The sequence below is a fragment of the Mytilus edulis genome, chromosome 7 (assembly GCF_963676685.1).
Source record: "Mytilus edulis chromosome 7, xbMytEdul2.2, whole genome shotgun sequence".
Classification (NCBI taxonomy): domain Eukaryota; kingdom Metazoa; phylum Mollusca; class Bivalvia; order Mytilida; family Mytilidae; genus Mytilus; species Mytilus edulis.
The window spans coordinates 60,299,840-60,316,405 of NC_092350.1; the positions used below are offsets into that span (position 1 = coordinate 60,299,840).

Sequence of the window (16,566 nt, forward strand, 5' to 3'; positions counted from 1 at the left end):
TTTGATGCGTTTTGTTATTTGATTTTGCCATGTGATTATGAACTTTCCGAATTGATTTTCCTCTAAGTTCAGTGTTTTTATGATTTTACTTTTTATATATACGTATGGTGCTAAAAGTGCACAATTCTAATAATTCAATTCAAAATCATTTCATGTAAATACAATTAACGTGGTACATAACACCTTGACTAATATTAATTTGGCTTGTTTAAGGTGGTACCAACACGTTCACTAAAATTAAGTTGGCTTGTTCAATTTTTATAAAATTTTGACAAATCATTTACTTTGACCCTTTGACAAAAATATAAAAAAAAAATTTGAACAAACCAATTTATCAGAAAAATTACACTGGTTATACAGCAGTTTAACAAACACTTATTTTGATCATTGAGAAGCTTAATATTTCTTTAACAAGACAACGTATTTAAAACGTTTAGCTGATTTTACAGAGTTATCTCCCTGGCGTGTTAGGTACCACCTTAATTTAAAAAGCTTTTGACAAAATGTTTTCTTACAACCTTTACAATAATTTGAGAGTGAAGCTCAAATCTTCATATGTAATTTACTGTCCCCAAATATACCGTGTTACGTCACTAGGAGACTATGAAATTTATCTTACCGACTATCTTAACGTGAGAAATTTAGTCTAGTGACCTATCAAAATGAGCAAGTCTTCAATACTGCTAGTATAAAGAAATTACTTTCATTGAATCTACAGAAACAGATGCCATCAGTTACAAACTGTTAGGTTTAATTTTGTTTTATAAATTTATTTCAATGTTAATCATCAATTTCTTCGTCTGTTGAAACCTTTCAGATTTTTTCTCAGTACCGTTATTTTTATAGAGTGACGCAACACCACTTCTTTCCGTGTATGGAACAAGCCCCCACTCCCTTCTTACTTAATATTGAATATAAAGGAACGTCACTCCACTACTAACCGTGTATGACATAAGCCCCGCCTCCCTTCTAACAGAATAAGGCATATAAGGGGACGTAACTCCACTACTAACCTCGTATGAAATTAGCCACGCCTCCCTACTTACCTGATATAAAATATACATGGTCTCCACGCGGACGATTTTAACCACTCATATTCCTAGAAATGTATAGGAGGTAAGATACATTTATATCCTTACAATAACATAACGTTATGAAAGAAAACTGGGTTGCAAAAAAAATCATGTTCCTTTTTGAGACAGTGCATGGATACTTAAACATATATATGTTACTGTCTGATTTTATGAGTTGTGTTTTGAATCAAAGATACACCACATTATGGTATTTAAAATATAAAAACACTGAAAAAAATTGGTTTCACATTGAACTTACACATAGTTGTACTTTGAAGCTTTTTGGATTTTATTTTTCGTAATGAAAAGCCTTATAAATGATTGCAACATTGGTTTTATCCACAAGCATTCATAATATCTATTTCATCGAAGTTTACTAAACATTATCCATAAACATGATAAAAGAGACATTCAGCAAATATAAATAGCATAAATAAAACACAAACAAACGAACACTGCAATCATTATATGTGTCAGAAATCGCATCCGTAGCCACCTGCACCATGAATATTCACTGACCGAAAACAACGGTAGCGGGATAGAAAATACGGAGTCACGTCAAAAGTTTGAATATCCCCTATCATATGTGAAACATTTATCCCATAACAGCTAACACACTAATGATGCCGTCCGTGTAATTTACAACAAAGTGATTCAAACTTTGCCATTTCGTCTGATTGGTTAAATGATTTTTGTATATAAGCTCGTGTACATAGTCCTTCAAAGGTATTCTTCCATCAATGTTTTTTCATGGTTTACCTGGGCCATCAAAAGTAAAATTTATAATTAATCTATATTGAATTACTGTACCATTTTTCTGTCGAAATAGCCTAAAACATATGGTGCACACATTTGAATACCTAAAAGTGCGAGTTATACAGTGTGTACCACATTTATCTGCGTTATCTTTTCATAGACAGAAAAAAAAATATTACGATCAATCCTTTGAATACAAAACCAAATGAGAAAATGTACATTTTGTAAAGAACACTCGTCATATTCAATTGTATTATGTATATCATAGATGATTATCTTTGAAAGCAGATTGCATCTTTAGCCATCAATTGACAATTCGTACACGCCAATAAAATTAACGGTATCAATGTATTGCTCCAGATTCAGGCGGACACTACTTGTCTCTTCATCAAAGTTTTAGAACAAAACTTTTCGAAAATTGAATATTTTAGCCACCGTCGCTAATTCACTGGAATTCTCTGAATTCAGGTTATTGAATAAAATAACTCACAGAATATGCACATGATACTTACTTTTTTTATTTCAACTTACGATATGATCTACAGAACTAGAAAGCAAACCAAGAAATAATGTATTCATATTTTTGTCGTAAAACAGTTTCTGCTGAAACGAATGAAGCAAATACCAAATGGATAAATTTTAGAAATTGTAAAAGACAGATGATGTTATTGAAATTATATTTTAACTATTTAAAAAAAGAAGGAAATGGCATTAAATATCATGATCCAATCCAAAAGCGGGTTGAAGTTGTTCAAGACTCACAATGGTATGCATACACGATCTAACATTAAAATCTGACTCTTATATGCATTAGTCATTGACGCTTTTAAAATGGTAGTTGTAAATAAAAATAACGGTTGCTGATTTCATGACTTTTTTTCTAAAATGACAGCTCTTAGATTGTTAAAATCATTCGTAGTAGATAGGTTTTATGTTTTGTTATTACTGCTAACAAAATAAAAAATCTTTTCGAAATTTTTGTATTTTAAAGTTTTACTTCAAACGAGTTCTCGAGATAAATAAAAATCTGCTATGTTATTGTGCTGTACCCAACAAATTAACAAGAATACTAGGAAGACAAATTTCTTTTATTGATTGGTTTTCATCTGATTGAATTAGGAATAGGAAGTCCTTAACGTATGAAACTTATCTTAGATATAGGAAGATGTGATGTGAGTGCCAATGAGACAACTCTCCATACAAATAACAATTTAAAAAGTAAACCATTATAGGTTAAAGTACGGCCTTCAACACGGAGCCTTGGCTCACACCGAACAACAAGCTATAAAGGGCCCCAAAATTACTAGTGTAAAACCATTCAAACGGGAAAACCAACGGTCTAATCTATATAAACAAAACGAGAAACGAGAAACACTTAGCATGACAAACATATTCTTAAAGGATATAGTTTGCCCAGAGAGTATGTTTTAAAGTAGTACAGAAGATAGGGAGAACGTGAGGAACACAATTGTATATACATTTCAATTATTGACTACTACTTTGTTTATGTATAATCAATTGACCTAAAAAATAGAAGCATTGAAAACGATGTTAAATTTATACAATACTTTAAAATTTAACATTTGCTAATTGCTATTTGCCTAAGAAAGATTACTATTGATTTTGTGACAAATCCTTTTTAATTAGATATTGCACTTTTTTATAGAACACTCAAACAACATATATCGAACTATCTTAATTGGACTGCTAACCGATCTATTCACTCTTAAACAGAAAACCAAAAACAAACAAAAAAATATTACTATTGCAATAAACAGGTTGTTAGTTTCATATATAATTGTAAAATAATTGTAAATATGTAAGCCATAGCATTTTCAAATACATTGGCCTTGAAAAAAGCTACTTTGTTTGAAAAGAATTCGAAACGGCAACCATTCTTTCCGTATTTTTTATATTGATTTGATAGTAGATGCACGTTTTTGGATTATAGGTAGAAAATGATTTGTACCCTTTTCCTTATGCGTAGAATAAAAAACATATTACAAAACAAATTAAAAATAAAACACCTACTTTCAATACAAATCTGATATATAATCGAGAAATCACATAGTAGTAGTTACCAACATGAACAACGAATGATCCGCATATAAATATATTGTTTAACTAGTTCTGAGTTTGCCGCAATCTAGCAAGTTGTGGATATTTGTTTTATAAATTATTGTAACCTCAATCCATAGTGTACGTATGTTAGTTAATTGCTGTTTGCTAAGATACCACTTTTTTGCACGAACGTTGGTCTTGATGTTTTAAGAAAAAAATCAAATATGATCTATGTCAGGGTTTATGCCACATATTTTAGCTAGATGCAAGCAAATAATTTTACAATTATGTTAAAATGCTGACTTAGTTCAGTTTATAACCAATACTAGTTCTTATCTCAATCCGTCACATAAATTGACACGTTACCATCTACATATATAGTGGAGACTTACGTTCGCTGATTAAGCTTGATTCGTATTCAATTATCTATAAATATGTCTGATAGTGTCGCAAATGAACCAAATACAAATCATACAAATATTTTGAAGGAAAAAAGTTTGTTTGACCATGGCCAAATGGAAGGACCGGATGGAACGCACCTACCTAGCATATTGATTCGACTTCGTACAGATACGATATACAGAAACAAATTGTACCAGACTTTGGCTTTGTCCTGGTTAAGTACATGTTTGGTGAGTAGTAAGCTATAACATACAAATAGATAGAATACCTACATGATGTGCATTATAAGTGATTCACTACTATATGAAATAAAGATGAAATATATATCTAATGCGAAAACTATCAAACAAAGTCCAATTGAAGCGGCTTTTGCAAATATAGGTCACCGTACGGCCATCAACAACACGCAACACGTATACCGCTAATCATGCTACAAAATTCTTCGAAATGGCTAATGTATAACAATTAAATTATGAAAAACTTATGTCGCGATTTATGCACAACGAAATAAACGAACAGAGTGTGTGTTATACAGAAATACATAACAAATACTTATTACAGGTTTCTGATTTTGGACAGGTTCAAAAACAATAATCATAATATTTCGGGTACTTAAGTACGTACATGTTAGCAGGCGCTCAACTCTCTTTTAACTAGAACAGTGATGTGAAGCACAATATAATAATTAAAATCCACTTAAACAATCTGTTGGAAAAGATTTTACTTTTCACACCCAAAATAACCCCCAACAACTATCCAAAAGACGTAGGACAAAAACTCCCAAATAAAGAGTTATCGTAGTTTCGAAGCTAGGTTAGAGCCAATAACAACTGGGAAAAAGTCATGTATGTAAGACTACCATTTCAATCGATAAAACAAACATGTCAAAAACTGAATGTAGGACCGCCATAGCGGTGATGAAACAGTGTTTAGTTTTATCACACATCCATTTCGATAAAATTTTGTAAACCCTTAAGTAAAAAGTCGTATCTAGACAATTAGTTCGAATTTATAGATATGCTATGTATTTGAATGTTTTTGTAATTTAAATGTTTGTTAACTATTCAAACTTAAGCATTTCAAAATTTTAATGATACATTAGTTTGACAGGGATGGAATGCAGGCCAACTCGGACCAGCTTTACCAGATTTACAAGTCATAACAAATACAACATTAGATGAGGCTTCATATTACCTTACAGCTTTATCCTTGGGGTTTCTGATTGGAGCTTTAGCAGCAGGATGGATATTTAGAAAAGGACACCAAATGATAACTATGTCAACACTTACTGGTGTATTTGCTATTCTGACAGCGGTAATCCCATGGTGTAAATATTACGTTTTAATGATAATATTGTTTCTTATACGGGGAGGTGCTAGAGGTGTTATTGATACAGGTATGTATGAATTATAAACAATTGAAGATTATTTAGTTATATCGTTTGCAAAATTACCCGTACGCTGCATAGTCTCGTGTTAAGCATAAAGTTTGCAATTTGCGGTATATATATATATATCTATATATATTTATTGCAAGAAAGAGAACTATATTCAACATGTACATATCAGTTTAAGGCAAATATGTATCAAAGGTACCAGGATTATAATTTAGAACGCCAGACGCGCGTTTCGTCTCCATAAGACTCATCAGTGACGCTCATATTAAAATATTTATAAAGCCAAACAAGTACAAAGTTGAAGAGCATTGAGGATCTAAAATTTCAAAAAGTTGTGACAAATACGGCTAAGGTAATCTATGCCTTGGATAAGAAAATCCTTAGTTTTTTTGAAAAATTCAAAGTTTTGTAAACAGGAAATTTATAAAAATGACCACATTATTGATATTCATGTCAACACTTAATCGCTTAAGTGTTGACTACTGGGCTGGTGATACCCTCGGGGACGAAACGTCCACCAGCAGTGGCAACGACCCAGTGGTGTAAATAGTTATCAAAGGTACCAGGATTATAATTAAGTACGCCAGTCGCGCGTTTCGTCTACATAAGACTCATTAGTGACGCTTATATCAAAATATTTATAAAGCCAAGCAGGTACAAAGTTGAAGAGCATTGAGGATCCAAAATTCCAAAAAGTTGTGCCAAATACGGCTAAGGTAATATTTGCCTGGGATAAGGAAATCCTTAGTTTTTTTGAAAAATTAAAGTTTAGTAAACAGGAAATTTATAAAAATGACCACATTATTGATATTCATGTCAACACTTAATCGCTTAAGTGTTGACTACTGGGCTGGTGATACCCTCGAGGACGAAACGTCCACCAGCAGTGGCATCGACCCAGTGGTGTAAACAATTATCAAAGGTAAAGAGCGTGCATTTTATTGTAAACGACATGTTTAACTGTCAGTATGATTATTTATATGATTTGAGTTTATGTAAAATAACTGTGAAGGTTAATTAAGATGGTATTATACAAAAAAAAAGATACGCAGTGCTTATCTGAAACATAAAATCATAACGTGGTGTACTTAATATTAAAGGCAGTGAAGATTTCCGCATGTACTGTCCCTAGTAAAACTCAATAAACAGCCCTGTGGTATGGTTATATTACAATATTTTAAATCATTAGGAAAACGTGTGTATGCTAATTGTTTGTTTGTCTTTGCCGATGTTGACTTGTAAATAGTACGGTTATCAGAAGGTTCAGGATTTAACATGCATTGATAATTCTGGAATGTTCCTTGATGACAAATGTTTTGATCTATTAGTCGCTATTAATGGGATAGTATAAAACTCTCTCGATAATGATGATTTTGTGTTTTGATAAGTAAAAAAACATGTAAGAGGTTACATATTGAGAACATTTATAAAATTAAAGTATTTTATCCTTTCAGTTGGAGATAAAATAATGATTTAAATAGCCAGTAGTGGTGATTATAATATACAGCTTTTAATACAAAAAAAATGTTTTTCCTGCGATATAACATTTGTATAAGTATTTCAGATTTATAAACTGTCGATTTCCAGCAAAGAAAAGAGGCAGATAGAAAAACTTACATCTTTTTTGTTTCCGTTTCAACGATCATTTTACTCTACATCTTATTATGAGTCAGACTCGCACCATCTTTATTTTTTTAAAACCTGAACTTTCAATTATTTTTTTCATGTACGACTTGACACAATAGTCATACTCATATTATTTAAAAAATAACTGACATACTTTTCTGCACTATATTGTAGGCTGCAATATCATGATACTTGAAATATGGGGAAAACATAATGGACCGTATATGCAAGCTGTACATTTTATGTACGCAGTTGGTGGAATAGTGTCACCGTTAGCTACCGCTCCATTTCTTAGCATTCGTGTACATGATGTTAATCACACATCAAAATATACCAATATCAGCAATTATCATAATCTCAGTGAAAACTTCAGTGCATCTTTTGAATCTGGAAAAATTGATTCGCAAGAAACTCATAATTCGTCAGTACATTTTGCATTCGCAATTACTGCTGCGTTTGCTCTTAGCTGTAGTTTTATATTTTTGTATTTCCTTTGCCGTTCGACAAAACAAACCAACAATAATACCGACCGTAGCCCAACTCGTGTAACGAAGAATTTGCCAAGATCTATCCGTTTAATGAGTCTATCATTAATGTGTGCAACCTTCTGGTTTTATTTGTTTCTTGAAAAAGCAATGGTTTTCTTTTTACCAACATTTACTCTTGTGCATATGGAATGGACACAGTTACAAGGTTCATATGCAGCTACAACTTACTGGGCCGCCTTTGCAATAGGTAGATTATCGGGAATCATCATAACCCACCGATTTAAGACGGATAAAGTTCTTGCTACGTACATATCTGTTTTGACACTTTCTTCGTTCGGACTAATGATTACCACTTTATATCAGAAAGACATCGGAGTGTGGATTTTTGTACCAATGTCTGGATTTTGCCAGTCAATTTTGTTCCCCTTGTTATTATCCTGGATAGAGGAAGACTTTTTTAAAAAGACCGGAAAGATAGTTTCAGTGATTATGTTTTTGGGATCAATTGGTACCATGGTAACACCAATCATACTTGGGTATTTGATTGACCTTTTCACGCCTATGTGGTTTCCTTATGCAGAGGTTATAGCCAGTGTTTGCATGTTAATTCTTTATTTTGTTCTGTTGTTGATACGTAGTAAAATTGTATTTGATCATCATGAAAATCAAACATGTATTTCTGTCCAAGAAACAAATAAAGAATAATCAAGTAAATATATCTTTATCTTGATTTTCTTCTACATCAATTATTGTCGAATACGGGCATTTGACATGACTGAACAATATACTACTAGGTCAAATACATCGCTTGAAGTCAAATAATAACGGTTCTTTAAATTCTTAAAAATAGATGTGGAGGATTCAATATAACACTTTTAACAGTCAGAATGACGCTCGAATAGATCTGAAGTGTTTGACTACATGTATGAACTTGCAGTAATGCATTTACAGTAGTGTATAAGTGTGAAAATGACCCGAAAAATTAAATATTACAGTATTCTCAGAGCTGTTTGTTTAAACATAAATGATTCAGATCCTGTGCATTTGCTTCAATGTTTGTGTACATTAATTGTGTATTACCAGTTGATACATAATTACCTATTTACGGCCGATGTATAGATATATAAGACGTATACTGTATATAGATGGTTTGTTGATTAAATATTATTCGTTGGATAGCGGTTTTCATTGATTTCATGGGTAAAGGTGAACAACGAAATTAAACTTTTAACGAACAAGGTAGTTTTCAATAATCCACAAAACTTGGTACATGTAGTCACAAAATTAAATGAATCAGCAGAAGTTTACCACAATTTTTTTTCAAATACATCATGCAATCTTACGATAAACCCAAATTAACCTTATAATGTTAAGTAATATACAACAACAATCCTACTTGGGTATTTGATTGACCTTTTTACATCTTTGTTGTTTCCTTTTGCAAATGTTATAGCCAGTGTGTGTATGTACATTCTTTACCTTGTTCTATTGTTGAATGCTATAGCCAGTGTGTGTATGTACATTCTTTACCTTGTTCTATTGTTGAATGCTATAGCCAGTGTGTGTATGTACATTCTTTACCTTGTTCTATTGTTGATACGTACTAAGATTGTAGTTGATCATCACGAAAATCAAACATGTTTTTCTACCCAAGAAACAAATAAAGAATAATCAAAAAGAATTATTTATTTTAATTTAGTCGTAAACGGTCATTTGAAATTTCTGAACAACATATTACTGTAGATTCAAAAATTATTGCAAAAAATTTATCAAGTCGAAAAATTCGACAGGGTTTTAATCGCAATAACTCACATTGTATATGAATATCGCAAAAATTTAAATCGCATTCCAGTTTAAAAGGACAACACAACAATAATTGATACACGCAATATTTTCTGAATTCACGGTATTAAGTCGAACAAATAACTTGTATTCAAATAAGTGCTGCATGTTCTTTAAATTCAGACAATTGTGATGATGAAGAGGGTTTAATAAAAACCAATTTAAAAGAGGGACGAAAGATACCAAAGGGACAGTCAAACTCATAAATCTAAAACAAACTGACAACGCCATTGCTAAAAATGAAAAAGACAAACAGAAAAACAATAGTACACATGACACAACATAGAAAACTAAACAATAAACAACACGAACCCCACCAAAAACTAGCGGTGATCTCAGGTGCTCCGGAAGGGTAAGCAGATCCTGCTCCACATTTGGCACCCGTCGTGTTTCTTATGTGATTACAAATCCGGTAGGTCACATTCATGAAAGGGAAGGGGATTGTAGTTACGACGTAAGAAACATATCCGATATCATTTGTGAAACGGTTATTTAACAGTCAGAATGACGCCTATGCGTCACCAAATGATACCAAATGTCCTATAAACGGTCACAATGCAGATATGCAAGATGCATAGCTGACATTGTATATGAGCCAGTCCATGCAAAAAGGTACGCAAAATCCTTTTGATAAATTGTACAGAACACGTTATAAAAGTTTGTTATGATATTTTTGAAATTTGATTTTATCGAGAAAACAAAATACATTAATGTAAACTTGCCACTGGACGTTAAGCAACCAACAATCAATCAATCTTTAATGTAAAAATTCATAAAACTAGCAATTATATCCCGAACTTGTCAATTAAAACAGAAAAGGACGTAGAAATATCTAAAAAAAAATGTATTTGAGCTCATTTGTTTCCCGGAACAACGATATACGGACTAGAAACATAAAAAAATACGTCCTATATAGACAAAAAAATCAAAATTTTTCATCAGTTCTATAGTTTTAAAGAATGTAAGACAACTGTTAAACACGAGGCAAAATATCCAAACATATGCCATCTTGTGTTTTAGAAATTGGAATTTAAGGTAAGGTAAGTTATTTAATAGTATATGGATAAACCGTCCTTACAATTGCACGGGATTCAAACCATTGCCTGGTTTGCTTACATATAGATGAACGTTGCGAAAGCATTATCCCTAATGCTACTGGAGTTAACATCATCAATTTGCAAATTAAGACATTTAAACTGTACTTTGAAAATAATTCAAATATATAAAATAATTCATTAAAAAGCTTAATAAAATAAAAAAAGGTGGTCCAGCACTTGAAGGTGCGTATAGCTTATAGCTTTATTTTTGTACCTTTTCGCATGGACTGGTTCATTTACAATTACATCAAATACATAACGCATTCTAAAGATATGTCAAAGGAAATGGTGTTTTATAAGATATGAGTTGTCTCATTGACTCGTATCTTCTAAAGTCATAATAAAACATATCGAAAATTGCGTATTCAGTGTACCCAGGTTGTTTTTTTCAGTATAGAATCAGTTTGTCAGAATTTTGACTCTTTATAAAACATTTAATGAATGTATCAGTAAAAGAGGGACGAAAGATACCAGAGGGACAGTCAAACTCATAAATCGAAAATAAACTGACAACACCATGGCTAAAAATTAAAAGGACAAACAGACAAACAATAGTACACATTACACTGTGTACTATTCTTGAAAACATCGTATTCTTATTGGCGCCACTTGCTCCAATTATATAGCAGAACTATTTTGATGGATATGGCCCGAAAAAGAAAAGGTTTGAATAATTGTGTTTTTTCTGAATGCAATATTTTCCTTTTCATTGTTTGAATGCTTCGAAAAGGAGTAGGTCCGGTAAGGACCGAATTTGGCCCCAATTTTCAAGTTCATTTAATGAAAGATTTTAGACACTTTTCAAACACTTAAGTGTCTATTTCAATTGATTCGATTAGTTAATGTGATAGATTTTAACTGCTTTAGTCATTTAAAACGCTCCGATTCAAGCTTAAATATGTAAAATCTATCAAATATATGCCAAAAAACGTCATTTTTCAGATGTTTTTTGTCAAAATTGAAAGTGGCCGCAACCGTGTTCATCCTCAACCTTTATATATATTATGTATTATCATCGAATACAACTAACATTTCAATATTATGAATGAACACGAATGCGGCCACTTTCATTTAAGACGGAAACCGTCTTAAATTTAATTAAAATGCTAAAATTTTGAAGATTTCAGTATTATAGCATGTATAGCATGACTTAATTATGCTAGTACCCTGGATATATGCATTGTATTGTCAAAAATAGCCCATATTTATGTAGCAGAAAGATTCTTCTTTCCAATAAATAGCGTTAACATTACATTTTCACAATTTTGTAAAACTGCTATATTTTGGGGCCAAAAAGGGGTCTTATTGAACCTACTCCTTTACCAATAACACATTGGCAAATAGGCTTGGATTGACAAACATTTACAACAACAAACTGATTTCAGCTTCCCAATTGTAATGTATTTATATGAATATAATGAACATTGCAACAGTACAAGACGTATTTATCTCGTAATTGATAGGATATTTGAATGTTTTAATCAATAAACCAGTGATTTTTTTTCACGAATGTGACTAGCGAATTTAACCTATCATCTATTAGGTACTTACACAAACAACAAGACTTTTTCAATTAGATGTATTTGCTTATTCGTCCGGAGCACATTCCATGCATGAGGTCACCCATTATTTTTCGTTTAGGTCAGGCTTTCGTTGTATATGCTGCGATTCATGTACTGGTGTTTAAGTGTTTGAAGTTTTCTGCTTAGTCATTACGTTATCAAAATGGTTTGTAAGCCCATCTGATTTATTTCACCACTCTATAAATAAGACTGGAATTTCATTATCAAAAATCATTTAAAACCTTTACTCGCGTTTGGTTTATACAGCTTTTTTCGATCATCAGTAACTATATTTGCAAGGTTCAAAGTTCATGATGTTGAATTACAAAAAGTGAATTCCGAGGAAAATTCAAAACGGGAGGTGCCTGTGATTAAATGGTAAATTGGCTTATTTAATGCTTAAAGAACGATACTGTATATGATTTACTTTTATTTCTTTACATACATACATATTTCGTATGAAATGTTTGCTATGTAATTTAATAAATGAAATATTCGATATATACAAGTCTGTTTGATGTAACAATAGTCTTAGACAAAAATAGCATTTATATGAATATAATGAACATTGCAGCAATACAAGTATTTATCTCGTAATTGATAGGATATTTGAATGTTTTGAACAAGAAACCAGTGAATTTTTTTCCCGAATGTGACCTAATGAATTTGACCTATCATTGATTAGGTACTCACACAAACAACACGACTGTTTCAATTAGATGTATCTGCTTATTCGTCCGGGGCACATGACATGCATGAGACCTCTTATATTTTGCGGGTGTTCATTTAGTTCAGTCCTTATGTGTGTATGCTGTGATTAATGAACTGGTGTTTAACTGATGGATGTTTTTTTCTATTTAGCCATGACGTTATCAAAATAGTTTGAAAGCCCATCTGCTTTAGTTCACCACTCTATGAATAACATTGTAATTTCATTATCAAACATCGTTCAAAACCTTTACTCGTGTTTGGTTTATACAGATGTTTTCGATCATCAGTAACTATATTTGCAAGGTCCAAAATTTAATCACAAAAATAGTGAACTCCGATTAAAATTCAAAACGGAAAGTGCCTAATTAAATGTCAAAATAGGCGTATTTAATGCTAAAAGATCGATACCGTCAATGATTTACTTGTATTTCTTTACAGACATACATATTTCGTATGAATTTTTTGCTATATAATTTTTGATATTTTCATAAATAAAATATTCGATATTCAATTTTGTTGTATTGTTGTAATAAAAAGAGGCTTCTAACTTAAATAGCTGTTAAATGTGGCTACCAGCTTAAGTCTGTTTGATTTAACAATAGCCTTAGACAAGAATAGCGTTTAGGTATCTTAACATGTCATTATTAGTTAAATATAGTTTATATTTCATCATATCAAACGAATTTCGAATACATATTCTTATAGGAATAAAGATAGTTATAGATCGATGTTGGTTAAATGTCATGGAAACAACAATCTGACCTATTAAATAAACGACGACAGACACCAAGAAATAGTCCGGGTAGCCTTCAGCAGGTTTGATAAAATTATTCTTCATACACATGATACATGTATGTCAAGTGCAAGTGTACGATTGTTTGACTGGTCCAAGGTAGAACATTTAAACCGATATTTAGTAATTGATTGTGATTATATGTATCTTGTTTGCTTAATTGAAACCAATATATTCTCTTTGTAAAGTTTTGTTTTCAACCGACCATCATTGTCAATTTCTAGATAAAAGTCAAGATATTAGGCAGACTTGATTGTATCTGTTGTATCCTTTATCTCTAATTCGACGGGATAGATTCGTTCAACAAAAGTATTGCATTGCTGTAATATTGATGAAACTCCACTAATGTTGTATTAATCGATTTCCTATTGAATATCTAACAAGTATTTGAAAATAAATAGAAAGAAATACGAAAAAAATGAAAATACAACAACTACTAACGATTAAAAAACAGTTGTAGGGCAACATACAGTCGTTAACAAGAAACAAGTATATGTGATACTTTATTATTACTTTCATACAAGTAAAGCTAGGTACGAAACCAGGTTAAGTCCACCATTATCTACTTAGAAAAATGCCTGTGCCAAGTTAGGAACATGATATTTGTTATCCTATCGTTTGATGTATTTAAGCTTTTAATTTTGCCATTGGAATAAGGACTTTCTGTTTCACATGTAGAGTATGATCTGATAACACTTTAAAACACCTCAGATTGTTGGTGGGTTCCGTGTTTGATTTTCTATGTTTGGCTTGTTTGTCGTTTATTGTTTTGCCATGGTGTTGGAAGTTTATTTTCTAGCTGTGAGTTTGAAGACAAAAAGATTATGTGGTATGGGCTGTAATGAGACAACTCTCCATCCAATTCACAATGTACACACATTTAACACTTATCGATCGAAGTAAGTCCTTCAAAGGAGCATTGGCTCAAACAGCAAGCTAAAAAAGGTCCCAAATAACTAGTGTAAAATAAATTCAAACAGGAAAACCAACGATCTTGTCAATTTAATAAATGAGAAACGAGAAACACATATAAACCAAACCAACAAAAAACAACCATGAACAACAGGTTCCCAGTTGATAATAGGTGCATATATACAACTTTGAATATTCGTTTGGTATCTTTCTTCTCTATTGTTTTTAAACAAAACTTAAACACAAAGAGTGACAGATATGACACTAATAGAATAAATGATATTACTTGACTTGGTTTCTGAAATTGTGCAGAAAAGCAGACTTTGAAATTTTTAATTTAAAATTAATGGAAAACAAGGAGATTGATTTGAACCAATATTTACCAGACACAATATATTCTTATATACAGTTTCTTGTCTGTTTAATTCAGACAATTATATTTACTCATTCCGAAAAATAAAGAAATAGTTATTATATTGACATTTATAACTAAAGGATACATGTTGGTCTGCAACGAGCAAGTGACTACTGTATATATTGAGATCTTTATAAGAAAATAAAGGAAATTATTTGAGGATTCTAAAGCGTGACGAAAGTTATGTAATTATACAAAGAACATGTTATTAGGGAGGTCATTAGGGTTTTTGCTAGTAAATCTATGTTGTGTACAAGATGTTAGTTTGTAAAAATTACAGTTTGTACAGGATTTTTGTACAAGTAATAAGTTTTTTTGACACATACCTTCTTGCACCAGGTGAAAAAAGGTTATCTTCTAATATGTATCAGTTTAATGTCTCAAATTCAAATCTATAAATTTCAACCTTACATTTAGTACTATTCTCTTTGTCCTCAAACTGGAAATGGGAATTACTAATTGCTTTTAATTCTAACTTTATTTTCTCATACTAAAGTTATACCAATAAAAAGTCTGGTTGTATTTTTATAGTGTGTTTGTATCAATGCTCAGTATAAGTCTGTATTCTGTAATTGTTGAAATATGACAGAAATATACAAAACAAAAGACTGCGTGATTGTATCATCCATTTGTGTTAAGCGGTTCATGAAACACTGATAACGTGTACACAACATCTACATAAAAATGATTCCTCACACGATTTCATTTTGACGACAACTCTACGCATATTTATTTTTCATTTAATGTCATGTGTACGGAAATAAAATAGTAAGCTTTAAAAAAACTTCATGCTTTTTAAATATTAATATTTTATTAATGGAAGTGAATGAACAATTCAACTCTTTTGAATGCTTCAGGGGTTAGCAGATTTAGGGATCCTACCTTTTTGTATATATTACAAATCACGTCATACAACTTATCAACAATGATGATTTGTTTTTTTCTAAAAACAATGATACTTTCTCATTCAATAAGTCAGTTATGGAATTGTAACTTTTGTATATTTCTGGAAATATTTTGCAGAAGCACACAAACAAGTTGAACTTCGAATATAAAAACATACTTCTAGTTTTTAGGCTATGAAGATTAATGGGCAAAATTGGATCATACGGTTCCGTAAACAAAACGATCTCCAAGTCCAGACAGAAAAAATGGCCTTAGCATACCAACGTCAATGAATAACGATTTTAACTGGGACAAATCAATCAGAATCTCTAGATGCAAGACAGCATGCTCTGTTTCATTGTACTAGATAAAAAGTAACGATTTGAATCCTATGTTACAAACCCCTTTTATAAATGCATGTTTAATTGTTACATTTCTTCATAAAAGTTATATAAGGACCTCTTTTCTATGCAAAAAAAAGTCTACGTGTACAAACAAAACGTCAGAAGCATTGTATATTTTATTTGTTTTATCGGTTAAAATATTG

General features: G+C 31.5%; 1 protein-coding gene across 1 annotated transcript; it reads left to right on the top strand.

Moving 5' to 3' along the window:
- Positions 1–4,308: 4,308 nt before the first annotated feature.
- Positions 4,309–9,061, top strand: LOC139483548 (sodium-dependent glucose transporter 1B-like). Its single transcript, XM_071267563.1, has 3 exons — positions 4,309–4,522; positions 5,403–5,688; positions 7,489–9,061. The coding sequence occupies exons 1-3, from the start codon at positions 4,325–4,327 to the stop codon at positions 8,505–8,507; spliced, it is 1,503 nt and encodes a 500-aa protein (XP_071123664.1). The 5' UTR covers positions 4,309–4,324; the 3' UTR covers positions 8,508–9,061.
- The last annotated feature ends 7,505 nt before the right edge of the window (positions 9,062–16,566 follow it).

Coding starts and splice junctions, on each gene's coding strand:
- LOC139483548 (XM_071267563.1), top strand. CDS start 4,325: ATGTCTGATAGTGTCGCAAATGAACCAAATACAAATCATACAAATATT. Junction 4,523..5,402: donor CCTGGTTAAGTACATGTTTG/GTGAGTAGTAAG, acceptor TTAGTTTGACAG/GGATGGAATGCAGGCCAACT. Junction 5,689..7,488: donor TAGAGGTGTTATTGATACAG/GTATGTATGAAT, acceptor ACTATATTGTAG/GCTGCAATATCATGATACTT.